At 42.7% G+C, this 27,754-nt stretch overlaps 1 protein-coding gene across 1 annotated transcript in view; it reads right to left on the bottom strand.

Moving 5' to 3' along the window:
- LOC126215339 (tubulin-specific chaperone D) overlaps window positions 1–27,754 on the bottom strand; it is a 196,441-nt gene that overhangs the window by 162,824 nt on the left and 5,863 nt on the right. The window contains exons 2-3 of the mRNA XM_049942023.1: window positions 21,270–21,451; window positions 20,973–21,105 (exon numbers count right to left, since the gene is read on the bottom strand). Of these exons, the coding sequence (XP_049797980.1) occupies window positions 20,973–21,105; window positions 21,270–21,451 (315 nt within the window). The remainder of the gene's footprint in view (window positions 1–20,972; window positions 21,106–21,269; window positions 21,452–27,754) is intronic.

Below are 27,754 nucleotides of genomic sequence, written 5' to 3' on the forward strand. Positions count from 1 at the left end.
AACGCCTGGTAGAGCCGCAACAGGGTAGATCGGTCGGCGCCCCAGCGGGTGTGGCTCAAGCATCTCAGAGCGTTTAGATGCCGCCAACACGCCTGTTTAAGCTGCCGGATATGAGGCAGCCAAGTCAACCGGGCATCGAAAACCACCCCCAAAAACCTGTGTGATTCCACCACTGAAAGAAGTTCGCCGGCAAGATAAAGCCGCGGCTCCGGGTGGACAGTACGTCGCCAGCAGAAATGCATAACGCAGGTCTTGGCTGCCGAAAACTGGAACCCATGAGCTACAGCCCAAGACTGCGCCTTGTGGATAGTGCCCTGTAGATGACGTTCAACAGCTGCAATGCCAGTAGAGCTGTAGTAAAGGCAGAAGTCGTCAGCATACAGGGAAGCGGAGACAGAATTGCCCACGGCCGCAGCGAGCCTGTTAATGGCTATTAAAAACAGGCAGACACTTAAAACAGAACCCCGTGGTACACCGGTCTCCTGGACGTGAGAGGAACTATATGAGGCCGTGACTTGCACACGGAAGGTACGATACGACAGAAAATTTCTGATAAAGATCGGCAGGGGGCCCCGAAGACCCCATCCATGAAGCGTAGAAAGGATGTGATGACGCCATGTCGTATCGTACGCCTTCCGCATGTCGATAAAGACAGCGACCAGGTGCTGACGGCGGGCAAAGGCAGTACGGATGGCCGACTCCAGGCTCACCAGATTGTCGGCGGCGGAGTGGCCTGTACGGAACCCACCCTGAGACGGAGCCAGAAGACCCCGAGACTACAGTACCCAATGCAAGCGCCGGCTCACCATCTGTTCGAGAAGCTTGCAAAGAATGTTGGTGAGGCTAATGGGGCGGTAGCTGTCCACCTCCAAAGGGCTCTTGCCCGGTTTCAAAACGGGGATGACAATGCTCTCCCGCCATTGCGACGGTAACTCACCCTCGACCCAGAGACGGTTGTACAGGTCGAGGAGACGTCGCTTGCAGTCCACTGAAAGGTGTTTCAGCATCTGACAGTGGATGCTATCTGGCCCGGGAGCGGTATCAGGGCAAGCGGCAAGGGCACTGTGAAATTCCCACTCACTGAAGGGAGCATTGTAGGATTCAGAAGTGTGGGTGTGAAAAGAAAGGCACCGACGTTCCATCCGCTCTTTAATGGAACGGAAGGCCTGGGGGTAATTCGCAGAAGCGGAACTCATAGCAAAATGCTCTGCTAAGTGGTTTGCAATGACGTCGGAGTCAGTACAAACTGCTCCATTCAGTGAGAGCGCAGGGACACTGACAGGTGCCCGATAGCAGTAGACGTGTCGAATCTTGGTCCAGACCTGCGATGGAGAGACATGGAGGCCAATGGTGGACACATACCGCTCCCAGCACTCCTGCTTGCTTTGGCGGATAACGAGGCGGGCCCGCGCACGCAGCCGTTTGAAGGTGATGAGGTGTTCAATGCAGGGATGTCGCTTGTGACGCTGTAGCACCCACCGGCGATCTTTAATCGCTGCAGCGATCTCAGGTGACCACCAAGGCACAGTCCGCCGCCGGGGGACCCAGAGGAATGGGGAATGGCAGATTCGGCGGCAGTAACGATGCCGGTGGTGACCGATTGAACCACCGCATCAATGTCATCATTAGAGAGAGGCTCAATAGCGGTAGTGGAGGAGAACAAGTCCCAGTCAGCCCTATTCATAGCCCATCTGCTAGGGCGCCCAGAAGAGTGACGCTGTGGTAGTGACAGAAAGATCGGAAAGTGGTCACTACCACACAGGTCGTCATGCACACTCCATTGGACAGACAGTAAGAGGCTAGAGCTACAGATTGAAAGGTCAATGGCGGAGTATGTGCCATGCGCCACACTGAAGTGTGTGAAGGCACCATCATTTAAAATCGAGAGACCGAGCTGCGACAATAAATGCTCAATGGTGGCGCCTCGACCTGTTGCCACTGACCCACCCCACACAGGGTTATGGGCGTTGAAGTCGCCCAATAGCAAGAAAGGTGGCAGCAAATGGGCTATCAGCGCAGCCAGGACATGCTGCGAGACATCACCATCCGGTGGAAGGTAAAGACTGCAGACGGTAACAGCCTGTGGCGTCCACACCCGAACAGCGACAGCCTCTAAAAGTGTTTGGAGAGGGACAGACTCGCTGTGCAGAGTGTGAAGGACATAGAGGCAGACGCCACCAGACGCCCTTTCATATGCTGCCCGGTTCTTATAATAACCCCGATAGCCACGGAGGGCGGGGGTTCGTATTGCTGGAAACCAAGTTTCCTGAAGAGCAATGCAGAAGAAAGGGTGAAGGCTGATAAGTTGGCGGAGCTCAGCTAGATGGTGGAAAAAACCGCTGCAGTTCCACTGGAGGATGATATTGTCCATGGCTGAGAAAGGCGTGAAAGGACTGGGAAGGCAATTTACGCCACTTGTTCGCTCACTGCCACCAATTCAGTACCCGTGCGAGTGGCATCCATGGCGTCTGAGGGACCGGCGAGATCAAGGTCCTCAGCGGATGCTACAATCTCGACCTCATCCGCAGACGCAGAGCTCGAAGGGTGCGGTGGGGTTGGTGCCACCGCAAGTTCTTTGGCCTTAGGGGTCTTTCTCTTGGACTTCTCTCGCTGAACCTTGGGTTTCACCGGCTGGGAAGGCTTCACCGATTCAGTCTCCGGGACGGAGGAGGATCGTGAAGCCCTACGCCCGGCCGCTGGTGAGGACTTATGCCACTGTCGGCCGTCATCCTTTCCGCTGGTGGAACCCTGGGAAGGGAGGGTCCCAAGGGAACTCTTACGGACGAGAGTAGCCGAAGAAGTTAGACGCTTCTCCGGCTGAGAAGTGGGGACGGACGTCCCCGATGGGTGGGAGGATGTTGCTCCTGAGGTAGGTGGTGCAGGAGCAACCGGTGGGGTAGAGCCCCCCACGGGCAAGGGGGCAGGAGGAGTCGTACTGCTTATCGAGCTGGCTGGAAGTCTCGAAACTGATGGGGATAGCACAGTTGTTGTAGCAGCTGCATAAGAAGATGTCATTCTCACAGGATGGAGTCTGTCATATTTCCTTTTGGCCTCAGTATAGGTCAGCCGGTCCAGGGTCTTATATTACATGATTTTGCGCTCTTTCTGAAAGACTTTGCAGTCAGGCGAGCAAGGGGAATGATGCTCCCCGCAGTTGACACAGATGGGAGGCGGGGCACAGGGAGTATTGGGATGTGATGTGCGTCCGCAATCTCGACATGTGAGGCTGGAAGTGCAGTGGGAAGACATATGCCCGAACTTCCAGCACTTAAAGCACCGCATCGGAGGAGGGATAGAGGGCTTGACGTCACAACGGTAGACCATCACCTTGACCTTCTCCGGTAATGTATCACCTTCGAAGGCCAAGATGAAGGCACCGGTAGCAACCTGATTGTCCTTTGGACCCCGATGAACGCGCCGGACGAAATGAACACCTCTACGCTCTAAGTTGGCGCGCAGCTCGTCATCAGACTGCAAAAGTAGGTCCCTATGGAAAATAACTCCCTGGACCATATTTAAACTCTTATGTGGCGTAATGGTAACGTGAACATCCCCCAACTTGTCACAAGCAAGTAACCTGCGTGACTGGGCGGAGGATGCCGTTTGTATCAGTACTGACCCAGAGCGCATTTTGGACAAGCCCTCCACCTCCCCAAACTTGTCCTCTAAATGCTCGACGAAGACTGAGGCTTTGTGGATAGAAAAGACTCCCCATCAGCTCTCGTGCAAACTAAGAATCGGGGCGAATAACTATTACCTCCATCCTGAGACTTACGCTCCTCCCACGGCGTGGCCAGAGAGGGGAACGTTTTCGGATCGTACTGTTGAACATTAAATTGAGCCCGAGAACGCTTAGAGACTGCTGGCGGCTGGCCGCCAGCGAGAGATGATGTACCACGCTTCATTGCGGGTCATCCGCCCTGATGCCACCTACTCCGACCAAGGGCCCTCCCCACGGGTGCCACCCAGCGGCAGCAATAGCCACCTGTCAGGATGGCCATTGCCGGGAGTCCTGATGACCCAGGGAGATGGGCATCTACTCCTTGGCATACGTGGGGAGTTAACAGCGCAGGCATCAGTAGAGCGATCCCTGTGTTGTCAGGGGGCTACAACCAACAGGGTACACGGCGGCCCCACCACAATGGACAGGCTACCGTGCTGGATCTTAGGTGCAAAAATGTCCAAGGTCGTCGTTGTAGTTAAAAGCAACACTGCAGATTGCAGTGTGGTAATCGCACCCAGTGACGTATCCTCGCCCAAGAGACGGAAAACGAGCGGGACACCATTGCAACGACGAAAAAGTCGGCTAAAGGTCTCAATGCACGACGGATACAGTGCACCATGTAAGGCGCCCTTCCCCAATTGGCTCGCTCTTTGGAATAATTTAGAAAGATGGAGGTCAAACCCGAGAGGGGACCATCACATAAGGCCGAATCATTTGAGACTCCTTTTAGTCGCCTCTTACGACAGGTAGGAATACCGCGGGCCTATTCTAGCCCCCGAACCCGCAGGGGGGAGGCCACCTAAGACTTAATATTTACAACCCTGCAAAGCCTTCTTGCATGAATGATATGTGAGGATACAATGGGTTAGATCCCTAACATAGAAATACTGTACATAGTGTGAGGACAGGAAAAGATTGGACAAAATAATTTTTCCTGTATTGGTACAACATTTAGACATCTGACATCATTTAAATCAGGACAACTATTACAACAGAAGGACAATTGAAAATGGCCTGCTTGCATGGAAGACTAGGGTCTGTGGGACAATAAGGGCCAATAGGGGACTTCCACCTGAGTTTTCAACTGCTGTACACAATCTCAAGCTGAAAGAGAAAAGTGTGCACTGCCAGAAGGGAATGTAGTTTTATATTATTGGAAGAACAAGCTGGTGGTATGAATGATTAGTACTGTACATCCAGCTACAATTATGAGTGTAGAAAGGAAGAAGGATGATGTGAAGAAGCCTGGCTGTATCATTCAGTAAGGTAAACACATGAAGGGTGTGGAGAGCAGACCAGTATTTGTTGTGCAACCCAGTCCTGAGAAAGGCTGTCAAATGGCACAAGAAGGCAACTCCAATATCTTGAACACCTAAACAGGACCATTCTCAAACACTATCAGGTGATATGAGGAAACCCAAACTGGAGGCACCTGTTGAATCAGGGACTAAGAAATACCCTCCCAAACTCTGCAATGTTTGCAGCACACACAAGTTGAGGAAGGAAATCCACTACATCTGCTCATTCGCAAGGTACCGCTTCATAAGCAAATGTGCTTCAAAGAGTACCACACGTTGAAGAACAATTAGAACATCTAGTGTGTAAGAATTCTAAGTCTGAATGTAATATGATTAATAGAATAGTAATTACACACTAATATCATGCAGTCCCGTAAGGGGGTGACTAAGACATCTGGCTGATGGGTTATGATGATTACATATACCAGGTGTACCAGTATGAAATGAGCATTAAGATACAAATGTGTCGAAAGGGAACGTTTGTTGTGAATGAGCCTTAATTTTTTTTTTGTTTTGTTTGGTTGGTATGACATCTGTCACAGATATTTAGTACACATAAAGTCATGGAACAATCAACATCACGTTTTCCTCGTGTTAACGATGTCGAATTTTGTACCAGAAAGTGATGATTTGCGGAAAGCATCAATTTTTTGTTTTCATTTGGAAAAAAAGTGCTGCAGAGTCGCATCGAATGCTTGTCGAGGCATATGGTGTCATGCTGTATCAGAAGCAACATGCAAAAGATGGTTTTGATGGTTCGGAAATAATGATTTTGATGTACAAAATGAAGAACATGGGAGACCACCAAAAAAGTTCGAAGACGCCGAATTGCAAGCAATATTGGATGAAGATGATACTTTGAGTCAAAAGTAAATCGCAGCAATGCTAAATGTTGAACAACAAACAATTTCTGACCGTTTGGAAGCTATGTGAAAGATCCAAAAGTGTGGAAAATGGGTGCCACATGAATTGAATTAAAGACAGATGGAAAACCGAAAAACCATTTGTCAAATTTTGCTTCAAAGACATGAAAGAAAATCAATTTTGCACCGAATTGTTACTGGCGATGAAAAATGGATTTATTTTAAGAATCCTAAATGGGAAAAATCATGGGTTAATCCGGGACAACCATCAACATTGACTGCAAAACCAGATTGATTTGGCAAGAAGACACTGCTCTGTGTTTGGTTGGATCAGAAAGGTGTGGTATATCATGAGCTTCTAAAACCTGGTGAAACTGTGAATACTAATCCATACAGACAACAAACGATCAATTTGAACTATGCATTGATCGAAAAAAGACCAGAATGGGCCAGAAGACATGGCAAAGTAATTTTTTTACACAACAATGCACCTGCACACAAAGCAAAACTGGATCAGGATACAATCAAAACAATTGGCTGGGAGCTGCTACCCCACCCGCCGTATTCACCAGACTTGGACCCTTCTGACTACCATTTGTTTTCATCAATGAGACACGCATTGGCTGAGGAACACTTCAGTTCCTACGAAGAAGTCGAAAATTGGGCGTCTGATTGGTTTGCTTCAAAAGACGAACATTTCTATTAGTGTGGTGTCCACAAATTGCCAGAAAGGTGGTCAAAATGTATAGAAAACAATGGTCAGTACTTTGAATAAAATGTTTTTACTTTTCAATTCAAAATTAGTGTTTCATTTTGACAAAAAAAATAAAACAACGCTCATTTCGTACAGGTACACCTGGTACATGAAATTTACAATTTCATCACAAATATAGTTTATAAAAGATGCTAATTTTCTGCACGAGTTAAAATTTATTTTATATTAGTGAGTCTGACAATCCAAATTTCTAATTGTTGAGATATACGGTAAGCTGTCATGGAAAACTCTTGTTTAGGATCTTGTTCCAAAACTGAATGCTGTTACATTTACCATTAGAACAGTATCTGCAATAAATGATAGCCCAGCATGAAAATTAGTCTACTTTGCTTATTTTCATTTGTTTATGACAGACAGCATTATATTCTGGGGTAACTCCTCCCCTTCATGATATTTTTGGCTCACAAGTGGGCAGTTCGAGCAACATGTGTAAGTTTGCAAATCTCTTGTCAATCCCTGTTAAAGAGCCTGGGAATTTTGACATTGGCCCCTCAATATTTTTTTTTTTATGTCGCTTGTTGTTAACAATATGAACTTATTCCTAAGAATTAGCAGCGTTCATTCAGATAATACTAGGAAGAAACGTACATTTGTATTTCATCTCCTTGATTTGTGTAGAAAGGCATGCAGTGTTCTGCTGCATATTTTTTTTAATAGTACCACAAGAATTAAAAAACCTTAGCAGTAATGCTCACAATTTCAAGTCTAAACTGAAGAATTTCCTCATGGCTCATTTCTTCTATTCCATTGGGGAGCTCCTGGAAAAAAGTTTAAACTGTGCAAGACTTCTGTGAATTTTATTTTATCTGTTATTAACTTTTCCTGCATTAATTTTATGGACCTATTCATTCCATGGTCATGTATATTTGCCCTCCAATTTGGTTCTACAGAACTACATGTGTAACATAAAAAATAAAGACGGTGGCCTTCAGCTAAGCCCAGCTCGAGACCTGGCCATCGGAATGTTGAAGTGGGACTCGTGGAGTGACAGAGCTGCTGAACACTGTTCGACCCACCCTCCTTTGCGTGCTTAATTTAGAGTGCATGTACAAAATTACTAAACTGTAGGGCTGCAATGGTGCCTGATTATAGATTTACAACTAACTATGAGACCAATTATAAATGTGCTCACTTCACCTAGCAAGCTTTCTTAAGCACTCTCTGTTAAGCACACCAATGATAAAATCACCTGTGAGTTGATACACTGTATGGGAAACTTGAGTTCATGAATGGACATGAAATAATGTCTTTGGCTCAAAAATTGCTATGTATTAGCCAATCACAAACCTGTGCATGATCGTACCCTTATCAAATTAAAATTCATGAAATTTTATGTGCAGATCTTATTAATTACTGCATTAAATGAATGCAATTAGTTGGAGTCAATATGACTGACTAAACTGGACAACACTGTATTGTAAAGTTTTAAATAAAAGTATTTATTTAACAAAAAAATACTGGTCCTTTTGTGGCTGAAAATTGTTGTGATAACAATGCCATCTGGCAGCCATGTACACAGTGCTAAATGAAGAACGAATTTCATTTCCTAACAGTTACTACTCCTTTTGTCATGTCACCTGATGAAAATATGTTTTTTATCGAGTTGAGCCTCTATGGACTGTGTGGTAACAACCAAATTAGCTTTTATTATTATTATTATTATTATTATTCTGGAACATAAGTGGCTGAAAAAAAGGGCATTCGGTCAAGAAATGGCAAACCCTCGAAAGTTGATAGCAATGAGCTCAAAGGGGTGGTGGTTCATCACTTAACAAATGGCAATGGCTAAAAAGAGAGTGCCCTATAGGAAACCTCTCTCTCTCTCTCTCTCTCTCTCTCTCTCTCTCTCTCTCTCTCTCTCTCTCTCTCGCGATGAGAAGGTCGTGAAGAGGTCGGCCAAACTGCTGGGAGTGGTTTAATTCGCCAGAGCTTGTTCTCGTGAAGAGAAGACCAGCGGTGGTGCCAAAGTGACACCATCTGCCAACAGACAGCAACACGGAGATCATCCGAAGGAATAGAAGAGCTAGCAGGCTGATGTAGGAGGACTGCAGCCTAGGCAGCAGCATCAGCAGCCTCTTTTCCTGTCACACCAATGTGAACAGGAAGCCCTCAACAGTGAACAAGTGCGAGCTTTCTTGGATCCATTTCAATAAGGGATGGGCTGTGTACAGCACACAGAAGCTCTGAAAGGGCACTGAACGCAGAGGCTCTGACGAACACTGAGAGAATCAGAGCATATGACACAGTTAAAAAGCCTGTTGCCAGACGTACTGCACGGTCTGATAGAGGGCGAAGAGCTCTGTTGTAACAACTGAGCAGTGCTCTGGAAGCCAATACCAAGAATGGTTGATGCCAATGACAAAGGCACAATCAACACCACAGTCAAGCTTAGAGCCATCAGTGTACATGAATGTGCTTTTGCTAAGGTGCATGTGAAGATTAAGAAACTTACAGCAATAGACTGAATCTAAAGTAGTGTCCTTGGGAAGCGAATGAAGTTCCAGATGAACATGGAGTGCTGCATAAATCCAAGCCAGTGAAGGATTCACAACCATCAGGAACATGGCAGGTAGCATGAAGTTAAAGCTGCAGGAGCAGTAGACGAAAGCAAACGCCAGGAGGTAACAAAGAAGAAGGGTGTATCCCATACTCGTGGTCAAGGGAGTCATCAAAAAAACAGAGCATAGGATGGGTGGCTGGACATGGCAGACAAATGACATGGGTATCCACTGAAGAGGAAGAGGAGGAGGACATCACACCAGTATGACAGTGGTAGTTCGGCAGCTTCTGCATAGACTCTCAACCAGCTAGTGTAAAAGGCGCTAGTGGCCAAGAGTATTCTACAATGGTGGATTGTATTAAGACAGCGTACAATGGACAGATGTGCAGCTGAATAAACAATACACCCATAATCTAGTTTCAAACAGGTACGGGGTCAGTACAAACAGAGGAGGGTAGTCTGATCCATTCCCTAGGAAGTGCTGCTTAGGACACACAGGACATTGAGGGACTGGGTACAGTGGGAGCCAGGTAAGACATGTGGCATGACCAAGAAAGTTTCCTGTCAAGCATGAGCACCAGGAATTTTGCAGTTTCAGCAAGCGGAAGAGCAAAGGCCCAAGAAGTAAAGGCAGTGGAAGAAACCCATTGCGCTGCCAGAAATTTATGAAAACAGTTTTGTCAGTAGAAAATCGAAAGCTCCATGAGTAAAGACAATCCATATCAGAAATCACTGAAGACACCGATCAAGTACACAAGTCCATGGAGAATGCCAATAGATCGCAAAGTTGTTGATGAAAAGCAAGCCAAAGATGCCTTACACGAGACAGTCCATAATAGGATTAATGGCCATAGCAAAGAGAATGACACTCAGGACGGAGCCTTGAAGCACCCCATTCTCCCGAATAAAGGTGTCCAAATAAGCTGAACCCACATGTATCTTGAAAACTCAGTCTTTTAAAAATTACTGAAGGAAATGGGGCAGGCAGAAGCACCACATGTATAGAGTATGAAGGATACCAGTCCTCTAGCAGGTGTCACAGACTTTCTCCAAATCATAAGACATGGCCACACACTGTTATTTCTGTAGAAAAACATTTGCAACATGGGTTGGTGAAGTGACAAGATGGTCAACTGCAGAACAGCATGCACGAAATCCACATTGTACAGTGGTTAGTGGACTGCGAGTCTCGAGCCACAATATCAGCTAGTCATGAACGATATGAAATCAGAATTATATTAATACTTTCTGCTGCTAACAGGTGGCGATATATATCAACAGGGACAGGTGAAAATGTGTGCCCCGACCGGGACTCGAACTCGGGATCTCCTGCTTACATGGCAGACGCTCTATCCATCTAAGCCACTGAGGGCACAGAGGATAGCGCGACTGCAGGGACTATCTCGTGCATGCCTCCCACAAGACCCACCTGCTCACCTTGTATGTCCACACACTCCAACACACTCATTACTCATGGAAGACATTCTTACCAAGTCCCATAAGAGTTTGGGGAATATGTGTGCATCCGCACAGAAGAAGGAGGTCATAGCCGATGTTGCCAGAAATATATACTTATATGGATATGGTGTCTGTTCTTTCGGACATGAGGTGAGAGCATGTTCAATCTCACAGGGAGGAGTACAGCCTCCAATTGACTTCAGAAAGCTGTCAATTGGGTTTATATGCACGTGGGGTAGGAGTCAGCAAATGTATAGTGCATGGGAAATGATTGCTCAAATACGTGTCAGAGAGATAGGACCACTCGAGACAATGGGCAAGCTGGGCAGTACAGAATGAGAGGTACAAATGGGAATAGGTGTGTGTGGAATCTAAAGGGAATGTGAGTGCTCCAGCAGTGTTAAGACAGATGAGGCTGAGCTGATTAAGAGTATCAGCCAAGAGGAACTTCTTGGACAGATCCTCTAAGAGCCCCAAAGCGGATGTTTGGCGTTAAAGTCACCAAGCAGCAAAAATGGGAGTGGAAGCTGGCCAATCAGCTGAAGTAAGTCTGGCCTGGAGGCAGCGAATGATGGAGGGATGTAAATATAACAAAGAGAAAAGGTGAAACGACGAAGGAAAATCTAGACTGCATTGGCTCATAGCCAGGTGTTCAATGAGATGGTTTAGCTATGGATAATCATCCTGAACAAGCAGCATGCGCCCCCCCCCCCCCTCCCCACGAGATAGTATGCGGTCCTCAGGGGCAAAGTCAAAGCAGATCAGAAGGAAATGAGAGGGGTCAAAGCTGTCACGAGGACACAATTTCATTTGTTGGAGGCAGCAAACCACAAGATGCTGCAATTCTGAGAACAGCCATAATTCCTCCTTGTTAGATGTAATGGCATGAACGCTCCATTGACGAACAGTCATAACAGGGAATGGGGAGGAGGAAACAAATGAACGGTAGTCACCTTAGTGACTGCCGAATGCCAGTCTTCGTGGACTCACTGCTGTATGGTGCAGAGGCTGGAGGATCCTTTTCCATGAAATCGACTGAGACATTGACATTCTCACTGAGCCAGCCTGCGGACTCCAGGGCAGAAAAACAGCAGGCAGTGTGCACCAGCAATATGGAGGCTGGTCGGGTGAAGATATCGCACAGCAACACTGTTGAAGTTGATCTCCGAGTTGGGGAAGGAGAAGACCATTTGCTTTTATTCGATTTCTTAGAGCCTTTAAAGTTGGTGGATGAAGACTCGAGATTTTTATTGGCTGGAGAAATGTAAAAAGTCTTCACGGGAGTGCTTGTTTTGTCCTTTCCAGCTTTCGGGTTGTGTAGCAGGTGATTTTGCCACCGGAGGCGACACTTCGGTGGCTTGTCGAGCAGCTGTTGGAGAAGGAGAATGGGACGTTACACTGACACCATGCGATTTCACAACTTCAGTACTGAATCTGAGGTCACAAGTCTGCACGGCTAAGTCCTTTCCGGAACAAGGCACAGCAAGATTGGTGCTGTAAGTGCTGGATGGTAAAATGCAGGGCTTTTAACAATCCACCAACTTGCAAGGGTAGGGTTACTTTTTCTTTCATCTGGATCTCCTGGATGGCCCATTCATCAAGATACATGGGACACTCACGGGAGAATGTGGCATGGTCATCATTACAAATGATACAGTGGGGAGGAGGAGGCAAGCAAGCATCCTCACGAGCATCTCTACCAGAAGTAACACATTTGGCCGTGCTTTGACAAGACACACGAGTGTGTTTATAACATTGACACTGGTAGTTTATAATGTTGACACTGGTTGTAACACATTGGGTTTGGAGTGCATGTTCAGATTGTGATTACTTCATAGCCTGGCTTAATCTTCAATGGAAGCACTACTCCATCAAATGTAAGAAAAAGAGTGTACTAAGTTTGCATCAAGCTTTTTCTTTACTTGGTAGACCACAGTGACGCTCTGATGAGAGAGATAATATTGGGTTTCCCCCTTGCTCAGACCATCATCCAGCCGAGTGTAAATAACATTCAGCATACGATGGGCCTCTACATGAACAGGACAGCCGTGGACGAGCAAAGCCATACACAGTCGTTGGGCTTGAAAATCACAATTGGTCTCCAGAAGCAAAGCTCATTACAAGAGCTAGAGCAGGATTACACAGGTCCTGCAATTGCATCAACACCTTTCTAAATAGTAAACGGATTAACTGCAGTGGAAGACTGACTTCCTTTGGTAGGTGACACCACAAGGAACCGAGGTGCAGCTGGGAGAATAGTTGAATCTTTACCTCATTCCATTTATGTTTAGCAGATGTAGACTTAGATGGAGGTGACTGGTTCATTGAGATAAATTCCCCATGATTGACAGTGTCTCCGATGGTGTGCTCCTCCCAACTGGGGAGCCCCTCAGAGAGGAATGTTCACACCTCAGGTAACACCTCCTGAACTCCAGACAGAGGCACCAGCTGGCAATTGGGAAGGTAACAGCTCAGGCAATTACCTCTCTCTGGGCCTGGCCTGTACAAGGGGATATGTGTGAACCCTACCTGTCAACCCAGGGCTGGGAATTACGCATTACCCTGTCACCTGTTATGTGTAAAATGCATGGGACAGCCTTCAGAGGCATACAGACAGGAAGAAAAACAAAGAGAAACCTCAAACGCTAAAGCAGAGGAAGGGGAGGAGATGGAGAACAAGGAAAGAAAGAAAAATAGATGAGGGACTGTTCTGGTTCCAGTGTATCAAAACTTCAGAATGCATTCCTGAAAATATTCAAGACATGTTCCCCCAGGGAGGGGTAGAAGAATAGCACGAGGATAAACACACAGCACAGAAAGGGGAAAGGTGCTGCAAAGGCTGAGGCTCTGTGCTAGCCAAGCACAAATTCACCAAGCACCAAACTAAAGAGCGGTGAGCCTTGGGGTGAAACCTTTTGAGTGCACAAGGTAAAATGCTTAATGAAAACATCACAGTCCCAAAATTTGTGGGTTTCAACTATGTGGCTGCTTACTGCCCAGAAACTAAGACGACCAACTTGTCTGCACTATGTAAGTCAGTCTTCACTCCAACATCTGCCCTTTTCTTTCCCCAAACAACAACTCTCGACTAGCCTTTCCATACTGTGTGTTTGGCCCATAACAAAAGTTACCTAGCCTGTCATGGCTGAAATTTTTTACTGCCTCCTAACCAGTAACACTGTCACTAGTGACTTACCTGCACACGATATAAAATTTACACTGATTGAGCCTACTGGCCAATTTACATAAATAATGATTTTTATATGAAGAATGCTAAAACAAATGTTACTCTGATGCTATTCGATGTATAAATAATCAATTAATTCTTATATAGTGTTACACTTATAGTATGCAACACTGCCAAGTTAGTCTTTTCATAACTGACAAATTAAACCAAACGAAGTTATATATTGTTACTAAGATGCATTTATTTTGTCTGTACCATTTCCTTAATTGTAACAATAGTTAAGACACCAATGCAAGAATTCTACACATTTATCACCTTAATGTAATGGATGTTGGATAAAGGTAAGGTGGTTCCTATTTTTGCATGCTGTGGTGTGTTTTTATGAGGGTATGCTGAAAAGTAACACCTCCAAATTTTTCACGTGAAAACTGTAAAAGCTTTTCAAATAAAACCAATTTTATTAATATTCTACATCTTTAGTCTTCACGTCTACATATTTATTTCTCAACAAAGTCACCCTGTCGACAAACATGTCTTTCCCAATGAGGGCCATTCATTCACACCGTCACTGTAGATTGTTTGATTTTATTGATAGAGCCACAATCTCACCTCTGTTTGCACCGCCTCATCACTATCACAATTAAGTCCTCAAACGTGTTCAAGTTCAGTGAATCCAAGGTGGCGGGTTGTTGCGGTTGTCCCAGTGCTCGTGTATGGTCTTGCATTGTCATGCTAAAGAAGAGGGTGCTACACATACGGAAAACTTCTTCGAATTTGTGCTTTCACTTTTCTGAGGGGTCTCTCAGGCACCGACATAGTTATGTTACACTGCCATGTTACATCCTACAATTCACAGCCCTCCAGCAACAGAGTATTGCAACTTGTGTGAACAGAAGTGGTGAAGTAATACACGTGACATGTAATACCTCAACTGATACTGAGAACAGAATAAAAACTTGGAAGCATTACTTTTCAGCATGCCCTCATACAAGTTATTAGTGAATCTCAATGGAATTTGCATCTTGCTATTGGTAACTTGGAATCTTCAGTTTAGCTGTTTTATGCAAGTCCCTATTAAATATTTGTTCAAGTTCTCCTCTTTACGTGGGCAGTACCAACATATCTGCACTTGGCTTCCAGGGGTGCTAACAGCTAAGTGAGACCTAAGATACTTTGCTTGCTGAAATTTCACAGCCCTCTCTAAGCAGGTGTTGGTTCTGGTAAATCCTCTTAAGAGGCTACTACTACTATATCAGTAGCAGTAACAGTACACTGATATCACTGTAAATCAAACCAATTATATCAGAAATGATGGTGAGTTTGCTGTTAGAAAGTTAATTACTGGTGTGGCAACTTCAGAGACTAACAATCTGCAGTCCAAGTATTGCAAAAAAAAAAGTATCCAAGTTTAAAGATGTTACTACACCTCCCACCTAACACAATAGGAGGCAATATTTACCACACATACAGAGAACAGTGTGCGGATGTCCAACAACGCATTTCATAAGAATACTGCAACACCATTGCCATCATATTAGTAATATTTTCTGTCAAATCTTGCGATGCTGACTATATTTTTATTTGCACAAAGATACAATGGCAAGCTATGCTGCTCTGTAAAGAAGGCCATAATCGGCCACATGTAAGTGAAATGCAATGCTCAGATTCAAAATTACTTCTTCTATCACAGCAAACCAACATCTAATACTTATAACTTCAGAAATTATTTTATCCTTAACAGAAAGTTGCAGTCCAGACAATGAAAATCAGCTCTTTCCAATAATGTACTATATTCAGTCTAAAACAAATTACAATACATATTTACAAAATCTTGAATAACTTTTTTCAGTGTCCATCTGCTATCTCGTTTTTCTCATCTCTCTCTAAAAAATTACAGAAAAAATATATCTAACATCGGTACATATATCATACAAAGAACATTGCATTTATTGAATAATTTCACAGACAACACTTAATTAAAACTGTTGCGATTCATTTTCAAGTTTTTATCATTAACAGCCAGACAGCACTCATAGCATCTATCTCTGATTGCTTCTTTCTCAAAAACCTACAACAAACATTTTCTGTGGTGTGAAACACAAACACGCACGCACGCACGTACGCACGCACGCACGCACGCACACACACACACACAAAGTAATTGATTTTCATTCTCATCATTTCCACTGAGCTTATAAAATATTTAAATTATGATTTTGTTTGGGTTCTGAGAACACTATCTGCATTTCCAGGTAAAGTGCACTGCACTACTGCATACTACAGTTCTTCTGTTGCATGCTGCTGTTGATAAATTTATTATTGTTGTTTGTAGCCAATGAGAATCGCTCAATCTAATGACTTCTTTCAGTGGTAGACAAATAGATTACTTTTGTTTTCAATACAGAGTGTGTGAAATAAAATTATTCATTTGGCTTTTATCGATTATGATGTTGGTTCTGGTTTTTGTACTTATTTCTTGTATTGTATGTTTCTCAGAAGGTAACAGGATTTATTGAGACACTGTTTCATATTCCAATGTTATAATTTGGTTGTGAGTTGGCAAGGCCAACGAATGTGACTGACAAAATATTGGCTGTGGTGAATGACTGATTTGTGCTGTAATCCAAGGTCTAAGTTTGGTTGCCAGAATTTGACTGAAAGAAAACTGGTTGTGGTGACAGACTAATCTGTAGTCATCATCAGACTTGATTCATCGGATTCACTTAACATCATTCACTGCATAACAGTTATCAACTGCAGCACCTAATGGAAAAGCCGCAGTACGCTGAAGGTGCACATTTACCAAATTTCTTAATACATGCAGATTAGCTCACTAATCATAACCAGACAGAAAGAGAGAGAGAGAGAGAGAGAGAGAGAGAGAGAGAGAGAGAGAGAGAGAGAGAGAACTGTCATGAAAGAGTTACCTTACACTTTCACAGGCCAAACGTTCAGCCAGAAACTAGAACACTGTCCAACAAGTAGGTTTCAAACTTGGGGAAACTTCTTACTTAAAACAGTTCCAGATGTGATATTGTTACCTCACAGTCTCCTAATCAAAACACCCCATAGACATAACCTGCTTAATAAATAGTAAGACAATCTGTGGCCAGCACTTACCTTCAAGAAGTAAAACATGCAATGCCGATACATGCATGTAAAAGAAAAAGTGACAAATTACTCAGCTTTCAGAACAAATAGTTTCTGCACTGGAAAGAGAGAGGGGTAAATTGGGGAATTGCAGGTCTCTGAGACCCCAGGATGATAAGATGAGAAGGAGCCACATGTAGTGAGGACAATAGCACAAAAGATGAAGGGGGAGGTGTCAGACTCAGATGTCGAGGGGGAAGAGGCTAGGTAGTGTCATCATGTCTATGTGTGTTGTAATGTAGCAGACAGGGTAGTACATATTAAAAAGACTAATATCACAACAAGTGACATTTTTGGTCCTACAATCACATATTTTCTTTGCACATTTTGGATAACTTATGTTTTGTTTATTCGTATTTTCACTCACTGAGGGTTTTATTTTCACTTTTGTGCCATATTTAAGGTACTTTAGACATATCATTTATTTTTATTACGTAAATCTACTGTACATAGAGATTCTAGTATTATCATCTAGTCAACAGCTCTGGGATCAGACACTAATGTTTATTCACCTCAAAACGTATATTTACAACAAACCAACAATACATACAAACACTGAATCCATTTTAGTGATCGGATTTATAAAGTAATTAAAATATAATGAAAAAAATTACGATGAAAAAGTCATCATTTATTTCACTTCATATGAAAATGCTGCTCAACCAATAATTTTATAATATCTGGAGATTTATATACAAACTTTTTGTAAAACATAAAATGTTGATTATAATTTAATTACTGTAACAGTAATAATGTATGTAGTAGTGATTTTATTTAATGTGGTGCAGCAGTGACAATGTGAGACGGTTTCTGTTGGGAGTAAGTACGGAGTCGGATTTTGTAATAATTCAGTTAATATGTGAGGTGGAATCAGCCTCATGAGGCCAACTGAGGAAATAGATGAGTGACAAGGTCAATAGAACCAACAATGGTGAGGAGAGCAGTGTGTCGACATCACACTTTTCCATACTGCACCCAAATGAGGCAATTGACAGAGGATGACAAGATAGCCAGTCAGTCATGACTTTCCCACCAGGGCCAGAATGCAGGGCTTTGCGTGCTTGCCTGCTTCAGACAGTATGAAAAAGTCTTCATAAAAACTTGTTTCAATTAATATAGTGGAAATGAACTTCAAAGTCACATGTGCCTTATTTGCATAATTAGAGTGTTAACTTTTTCTTTGCACAAGTATGGTCAAGCCAGTCATAAAAATATATTACAGTGAAGTAAGATCAATAAATGTCCTTACAACAACAAGGTGAACTTAAGTAACATCCTACTACAAACAGTTCTAATACTAGCAATATCTTTCAAAAGCAATGGAAGTGGAATTACACAAAGAATTTGTCATTTTTTGTAAATTTGAAAATTGTAGCATAATTGTTAAAGTGTCTATTGACAATACTACACATTTCGTGTCCTGAGCTCAGCAATTTTGTCCCGTAATTTATTACTTTTCTCAACTGAATGTTTCTCTGTCTCATTACTTGGTTAATCAACTGTGACCATCGCAGTATTTTTTCAAAGTAGTGAATCAGAATGACTAGCCAGTAACTTACTTTCAGGAGGCAAAATTCCCAACACTGCTACTACACGCATTTAAAAGTAGACACCGAGTACACAGTTGATGAACATTCTCTGCAGCACAGGTTCCCAACCTGTCTTGATTTTTGATAAAACAAAATTACTTACTGATGCTTTCACACACACACACACACACACACACACACACACACACAGAGAGAGAGAGAGAGAGAGAGAGAAAAAATAATAAGTTAACTCATAGTTTTCCAGATTTTCTGGATCATAGCTCATTTTCATGATGATGATTCAATGGTGTTCCCTTGAGTGAAAAACATTTTCTTCTTCTTCTTCTTCTTCTTCTTCTTTGTTTCCACCTTTTCCTTATGGGATCACCATTCGTCATTGGTTCTGGCAATGTTAGTGACAGTCAGGAGCCGGACCCCATTCCTGATGTCAACAGTCTCCCCAGGATGGAACGTGCATACCCCACCTGTCTGCATATAGAGTTCTCACATTCAAGTATGAGAACATTTTCTAAATGTTTGCATAGTGTGTATCTGAGATGGGACATAGGTATCAGTTCAGTGTTCACCTGCTCAGATGTGGAAAGATGTTTATAAACCACATCCAGGCTATCTGGCTCACCAGTCCTCGCTGTTAATCCACGTGGCAGATTCAGTCTCAGGCTTGCTCCCCTCTCCAAATCATGGAAGCAGTGTGTTCATGTGCTCGACTATCCAGGCAGTTTTGGTGAAGGATATTACATATTTTGGAAAAAAGGTCAGATTTTTAAAATAATTTTACTAAATGATGTTAACAATATTGATTTACTCCTCAAAAATGATTAATGAACATATGTTATTAAAAAAGTAATAGGCCTATGATATTAGTGAGAAAAACAGTGACAAATTTTTCAATGTTTGGTGTCATTTATGTCATCACCGATCTTAAATCTAATGCTGGAAATCTGTTTCTTTCCTTTGTCAGTTACCTGCTGACTACATAAAATCCATTTGGGCTACATGTGATAGTGGGTAGGCGGTGAAAAACTACTTCACTGCAAAAAAATGGTTCAAATGGCTCTGAGCACTATGGGACTTAACATCTGAGGTCATCAGTCCCCTAGAACTTAGAACTACTTAAACCTAACTAACTTAAGGACATCACACACATCCATGCCCGAGGCAGGATTCAAACCTGCGACCGTAGCGGTCTCACGGTTCCAGACTGTAGCACCTAGAACCACTCGGCCACTCCGGCCAGCTACTTCACTGCACCAAAAAGTTGGATATAATATTGGAATTTGCCTCTGAAGTCAAAATTCTTAATACCCATTTTTTAATTTCAATTTTAGCTCTTCATCTGTTGACAATTCTATCATCTCCTCCTGTAGTGATTTTCCTGGTGTCTGCCAGGGAGCAGGGCAGGGGGTGGGAATACGGTAGTTGATCCCCACTGCCTCCAGTCTTAAATTTTCCATACATCAAGAATGCCCTCTTGAATCTTTTCAATGCCTACTGGTGGGCAGTAATGCCCCCACTGCGAGTCGCTGTTCTACAGCATGACTCAATGCGTCTGAGTGCTGCTACACCACATCAGCTATTTGGATTCTCTCATCTCTTATTAATTTTCCTAAACTCCAGACATATCACTGCATTACAGAGCCCTCCTACACTTAACCTCTTGTAATCACCTCCCAGACTGCTCTTCATCATGAGATTTACAGAACACAATCCATCAATGAATGAATGAATGGATGAATGAAAACAGGAAGGAATGCGATTAACACACTGACTGCCGTGTGGCCGACGGTGGCCACAGCATGTGCCTCTGGTACGGTGGTGGTGCCCTATAGTAGTCAATTTGTTAATAATTTGAATAAATTTATGATGAACTGTGCAATTCAGAACCCCCAAGACTGAAACTAAAAACTATTTCAATATAGATTATGCTCCCTATTTAGAGTTTAAAAATTAAGTTTCATATTCCGATGCAGACATCGTACAATAACCCAAAGTGGCCAGATGGTCTTATGTTTGCATTAACTGGACCTCGGCTTTCTTTTGATAGCTGATAATGGATTGCGGAAAATTACATAAATGCAAAGTTTCAAGTTATTGAAAATAACCGTAGGTGATACTTGTAAGCAGAGATGTAGGTGTTTTTTTTTTTTTAAAAAAAAGAGGCTTTTCTGCTAATTCCCATACATTAAGTAATGTCTACGTAATTCAAATAATAATAATTATTATTATTCTTATGAGTAGATTAGTGCTAGTTATAACCAGGTGTTAGTATACTTTGCAAAAGTGTCTCAACCCTGAAAGCTCCTCTTTACGATGGAATTTATGAAATATAGTGTGTTAATGAATTCATGAATGAAAAAGAAAATAATAAAAATTCAAATGCTGACATCTGACAACCTCTCAACTCACTGCTCTACTGAACAAAGCTGCTTTACCACTAAAATTAAGCACAAAATCATTTGCAACTTACATTTCGGGCCCAATCAAAGAAGGGTACAAGGTAGAGGTCCTTAACGTCCACACGTGTGAGAAAATGCGATGTCAAAAAGGCTGACACTCTGAATAAGTCTTTTACAGCATGTATCTTGCATATCTCGAGTATTCTAAGAAAGAAGAGAGACAGAGAATTCTATTTGCAAAAAAGTAGTGGAAGCAATCAGAATACAAAAATACAATTGGAATTATCTGCATTATGTTAAACTTGGAGAGCAGATCATTGATATAAAAGAATAACAAAATGACCGGATACTTTTCACTTTCTACGTACCTTTCCATGACAGTTTTTCTTGTTCCTTCTCCTGAAGCAAAACTGTCTAATCGTGACATGTGGAATGGTATCATGACAATGATCGAGAGCCACAATATCAACATATAACGGGTTTGCCACGTCTCTGTGTCTGATGGGTCCTGGCACTCTAACATGTGTAAAACAGGTTCCACATCCGAGACCTGAAAATGAGATAGCAATAATTAGCAATCTGACTGCTATCACTTATTTGGATACTTTCTTTAACTATAAAATCCTCACATCCCATTTCTGATTTGCTGGTTTCTCTTATTTCCCACACAGATTTAATTTTACTATCTGAACTGTTCATACATACAGAATTTGTTGACAATTTTAAGACAGTACACGATTTCTCTTCGGTACAGCTCCCGCCAACCTAAAGGACGGCTTGGACACCACAGTGATTTACTGGGCACAGTCCTACTGGAGGTCATACTCCTTGCTATCTTCTGACTTTGAACTGATAGCTAGTGAGCTGCAGGGAGAGCTACAGTCTAACATGAACTCAGCCCATGGTTCAAGTAAGCATTTTTCACATTAACAAACACTGCCAGAGGTAAAATTTTAAGAGACAGATTAAAATCATTCAAGGAGTGACTGTGAATCAAACCTTTGACTTCTGATATAGAAGTCTGGCACTTTACCACTCAAGCACACTTTCTTTAATATGAAAGCAATCCTACTGATTTGCTTGTCTTGAGGGGGGGGGGGGGGGGGGGGGGAATTCACATTTTCGCATTTTATCTCATTATAAAATTTGCAATGTTCCAACTAATATATAGCCTATATATATATATATATATATATATATATATATATTAGTTATAATAGGGGGAATTGTGTGTCTGTCGACCTGCCAGCACTTTCATTTGGTAAGTCACATCATCTTTGTTTTTATATATATATATATATATATATATATATATATATATATATATATAAAGACTAGTCTGCTTGTGTCTGTATACGTGTGGATGGATGTGTGTGTGTGTGGGAGTGTATACCTGTCCTTTTTTCCCCCTAAGGTAAGTCTTTCCGCTATATCTATAGATATATATTTTTCCCACGTGGAATGTTTCCCTCTATATATATATATATATATATATATATATATATATATATATATATATATATATATATATATGTGTGTGTGTGTGTGTGTGTGTCTGCTTGTGTCTGTATATGTGTGTGTGTGCGCGAGTGTATACCCGTCCTTTTTTCCCCTTAAGGTAAGTCTTTCCGCTCCCGGGATTGGAATGACTCCTTACCCTCTCCCTTAAAACCCACATCCTTTCGTCTTTCCCTCTCCTTCCCTCTTTCCTGATGAGGCAACAGTTTGTTGCGAAAGCTTGAATTTTGTGTGTATGTTTGTGTTTATTTGTGTGTCTATCGACGTGCCAGCGCTTTCGTTTGGTAAGTCACATCATCTTTGTTTTTGGAGATATATATATATATATATATATATATATATATCGCACTTATAAACTCATGTAGAAAGTATTTTATTTTTTTAAATATAACCTACACTGGTTGAAAATGTTAGAATTTTTAAGTGTATTACTTTAAGATCTAATAAAATCGGTAATTTTTTATATAGAAGGCTGTGCATTGCTGTCATGTCCAGAAGAGGGTGGGCACCAGGTTGAGGAAGTTGAAACAAAGTTTGAGAGACAAGAAACTTTCTGATGGCAAAACCACAAGAGGCAGGCTGACGGACAAAATGATTGATGAACTACAGCAGTATTATGGGATGGCCATTAGAAATAATACTGAGGATTTGTTGAAAATGAAGTGGGCAGTATGGGCTATCTTCTTCCAACTGTCAACTGCTGAAAAACCAGTACACCACCTCCATCCTCCTGGATCTGATTCATGGCACAATTACCGCAATGCCCAGTACTCAAACAGTTCATTCATCCCAGCAGCAGTCGTGGATATCGTAAAACCTATTTACAGAGACCTGACAAATCCTGAATTACTGAAGAAGTGTCTGCATGGTCAGACTCAAAATCCCAATGAGTCATTCAATAATCCTATAAGGACTTGCTTACCAAAAATATTTTTGTTGAAATGAAGACACTAAAGTGGGGGATCAGTGATGCTGTTATTGCTTTTAATGACGGCAACATGGGTAAAGAGAAAGTGCTACAGCACATGGGAATTAATCCTGGAGCAAACTGCATCAGAGAAATTTAACAGATGGACAAGGTTCGCATTGTTAAAGCAGAGTCTGCAGCACAGTTGGCAACTAAGGAGGCCAGGCAAAAGGAAAGAAGAAAAAACTTGGAAAAAGATCAAGAGGATGATATACAGTATGGTGCAGGGTGCTTCTGAGTGACTAACAACAAAAAATGAAGCATATATTAAGTGAGTTACAGTCTTTTTAAACTTTAGAAGCCGTTTCTGAAAATTTACATTTTCTGTTGCATTTTTCCCTAAATCTCAGAAACCACTTCGAGTAGAGTATTCAAATTTTCTGGTAGTAATAACATACATATCCTGAGTCTACTGAACTAAAAGACGAACGTAATGTTATGTATAATTAAAATTATTTAGGAACGTACAAAAAAAGTGCACAAAATTGTAACCACTTAATTAAAAAATAGTATTTCTGAAAGCAGTGGCTGACATGCAATAGGCCTAATTGTAGTTCTGTAAACTCAGAACATACAGTTTAATGTCCTGTAAAAGTTTCATGTCAATGGCTACAGAAGTTCCTGAAACACAGGGAAGCCAAGCCACTAAATTTAACATTGTCGGGATAATAACTGCATACTATTTATCTCTTTCTATATGATGGTTTGATCTCTTTTCCAATCCATAACTTCTTACAACTCTTCAGCATCATATTTTGTTATTTTCTTGGGAAGACGCATTTAAAGTGTAATTTTACAAGACTCAATGGACACAACTTGCTTGGTATATTATTCAGCTGAGGGTCAATTGAAGCGTCCTATTCCACCAGTCTGCTTTGACTCATTATGTAAGGGTGTTGTTGTGTGTGACATCATTCCAGCATGCTTATGATTTGTTAAAAAAACTTCCTGGCAGATTAAAACTGTGTGCCAGACCGAGACTCGAACTCGGGACCTTAGCCTTTCGGAGGCAAGCACTCTACCAACGGAGTTACCCAAGCACGACTCATGCCCCGTCCTCACAGCTTTACTTCTGCCAGTACCTCGTCTCCTACCTTCCAAACTTTACAGAAGCTCTCCAGCGAACCTTGCAGGACTAGCACTCCTGAAAAAAAGGATATTGTAGAGACATGGCTTAGCCACAGCCTGGGGGATGTTTCCAGAATTAGATTTTCACTCTGCAGTAGAGTGTGTGCTGATATGAAACTTCCTGGCAGATTAAAACTGTGTGCCAGACCGTAGAGCACTTGCCCACGAAAGGCAAAATCCGGCACACAGTTTTAATCCGCCATGAAGTTTTTTAACAAATCAAAAGCCCGGCATTTTAGCCTTTAATTACGCATACTTACTTGTTTATATGTGTAAAAGTATATAAATGTGTCAAAGGATATAAATAAACTGTCAAAACTTTACTGACATACAGCATTCATTCTATAAGCGGCATTCACAAAGAAACAAGCCGGAGGCATAATTACAGAAACCAGTAACTGTATGTTAGAAGTATTGGCCCTGGCTGTTGAGAAACTTGTCCCACTGTGACACAAGGCGGTGAATGGCTGTGTCATAAAATTCCCAGGGCTGCGATAACCAGTTTGCACATACAGCTGGACGTTGTCATCCAAGGTGAATCGTTTGCCCCAAACAGCCTTTTTAAGGAGACCAAAATTGGCATAATCACAGGGAGAGAGGTCTGGACTGTATGGAGGGTGGCCAAGAACCTCCCATTTGAATTTCTGCAGGAGTGTCGCAACTGTGTTGGCCGTATGAGGCTTCGCATTGTCCTGCAGCAGAAAGACCCCATGTGTGAAATTGCCTAGTCGTTCTGATATGATCACTTGGTGAAAGGTGGGTCAAGGTTTGTGAGTAACACTGGGCATTCACTGTTGTCCCGTGCTGCAGGAAATGAGTCAGAAGGGGGGCATCTTGGTCACAGAAAAACGGCAGCGTTGGACAATTGATGCATGCTACTGGTAGCTCTGTATAGTCACGAGATGTGCACACATGCCCTCTAGCGACGGGCTGTGAAATTGCACACTCTGATCGGAACCTCACTTCATTACACACGCCTCGATATTACCCTCCTGTCACCGGTATACGCATTCCAGACTCCAGCTTGTTTCTTTTTGAACACCCCTTATATATAAGCAGCACGGCCTACTGCAACAGGCAAAAGAAGGAAATCAGTGCAAAAATGCTACTGTTAGAGCACAAAAAGGCGAATACGTTGCTCTTTAGAAGACTCTGACAGAAAAGTGTGCCATCCACTAACACCAAGGACAAGGAAGGTGGGAGAGCATATTCATGCAAAGGACAAAAAGGCAGGAACAGTCCAGCAAAATATGGATCACATTGTGGGAGGGTCCACAATTACAAAAGGGGGGGGGGAGGGATGGGGGGGGGGGCAGCTGGCAGCTCACTGCAGAGCATAAAAAACACTGGTCAACCTAGTATGTCCAATACAAAGACAGCAGACGATGGTAGATTCCCACTGGTTGAGACAGAGGGAAGAGAGCCACATGGCTCCTTGGTTGCATGAAGTTTATTAGACCAGAGTGTAGCCCCCATTCAGTCCACAATTAAGCAAAAAAAGATTTGACAAAGCTGCAAATGCACACCCCAGAGGGGTCACGGAGAGAGCTGACGATCAACAAGTTAATTATCTGGGATACCCACGTGGCTGGGAACACAAATCAAATCAACTGAACATGCAGCAGTGCCCAGATCAGTGACAAGACAGACACCATGAAATGGCGGGGAAAAAAAACTGAGCAGTACCGAGAAGGCCATTCAATGAGTCTGTACATAACAAAACTCAGGTGAGGAGGATCATTTCATAAAGCCAGGTACCCCAGAGATGGCCATCAGTTTCATGGAAGTGGCACTGAGAGAGAGATGCTGAATATGAAAGCTTTGTATACATGGAAGAAGCCTGGAGATACTGACAGGTTTCAGATAGATTATATAATGGCAAGACAGAGATTTAGGAACCAGGTTTTAAATTGTAAGACATTTCCAGGGGCAGATGACCTGTAGATTAAAACTGAAGAAACTGCAAAAAGGTGGGAATTTAAGGAGATGGGGCCTGGACAAACTGAAAGAACCAGAGGTTGTACAGAGTTTCAGGGAGAGCATAAGGGAACAATTGAAAGGAAGGGGGAAAGAAATACAGTAGAAAAAGAATGGGTAGCTTTGAGGGATGAAGTAGTGAAGGCAGCAGAGGATCAAGTAGGTAAAAAGACGAGGGCTGGTAGAAATCCTTGGGTAACAGAAGAAATATTGAATTTAATTGATGAAAGGAGAAAATATAAAAATGCAGTAAATGAAGCAGGCAAAAAGGAATACAAACATCTCCAAAATGAGATCGACAGGAAGTGCAAAATGGCTAAGCAGGGATGGCTAGAGGACAAATGTAAGGATATAGAGGCTTATCTCACTAGCTCACTAGGGGTAAGATAGATACTGCCTACAGGAAAATTAAAAGAAACCTTTGGAGATAAGAGAACCACTTGTATGAATATCAAGAGCTCAGATGGAAACCCACTTCTAAGCAAAGAAGGGAAGGTGGAAAGGTGGAAGGAGTATATAGAGGGTCTATACAAGGGCGATGTACTTGAGGACAATATTATGGAAATGGAAGAGGATGTAGATGAAGATGAAATGGGAGATACGATACTGTGTGAAGAGTTTGACAGAGCACTGAAAGTCGAAACAAGGCTCCTGGAGTAGACAACATTCCATTGGAGCTACTGACGGCCTTGGGAGAGCCAGTCCTGACAAAACTCTACCATCTGGTGAGCAAGATGTATGAGACAGGCGAAATACCCTCAGACTTCAAAAAGAATATAATAATTCCAATCCCAAAGAAAGCAGGTGTTGACAGATGTGAAAATTACCAAACTATCAGTTTCATAAGTCACAGCTGCAAAACACTAACGCGAATTCTTTACAGACGAATGGAAAAACTAGAAGAAGCCGACCTCGGGGAAGATCAGTTTGGATTCCATAGAAATGTTGGAACACGTGAGGCAATACTGACCCAACGACTCATCTTAGAAGAAAGATTAAGGAAAGGCAAACCTACGTTTCTAGCATTTGTCGACTTAGAGAAAGCTTTTGACAATGTTGACTGGAATACTCTCATCAAATTCTGAAGGTGGCAGGGGTAAAATACAGCGAGCGAAAGGCTATTTACAATTTGTACAGAAACCAGATGGCAGTTATAAGAGTCGAGGGGCATGAAAGGGAAGCAGTGGTTGGGAAGGGAGTGAGACAGGGTTGTAGTCTCTCCCCGATCTTATTCAATCTGTATATTGAGCAAGCAGTGAAGGA

The sequence above is a fragment of the Schistocerca nitens genome, chromosome 12 (genome assembly GCF_023898315.1).
Source record: "Schistocerca nitens isolate TAMUIC-IGC-003100 chromosome 12, iqSchNite1.1, whole genome shotgun sequence".
Taxonomy (NCBI): domain Eukaryota; kingdom Metazoa; phylum Arthropoda; class Insecta; order Orthoptera; family Acrididae; genus Schistocerca; species Schistocerca nitens.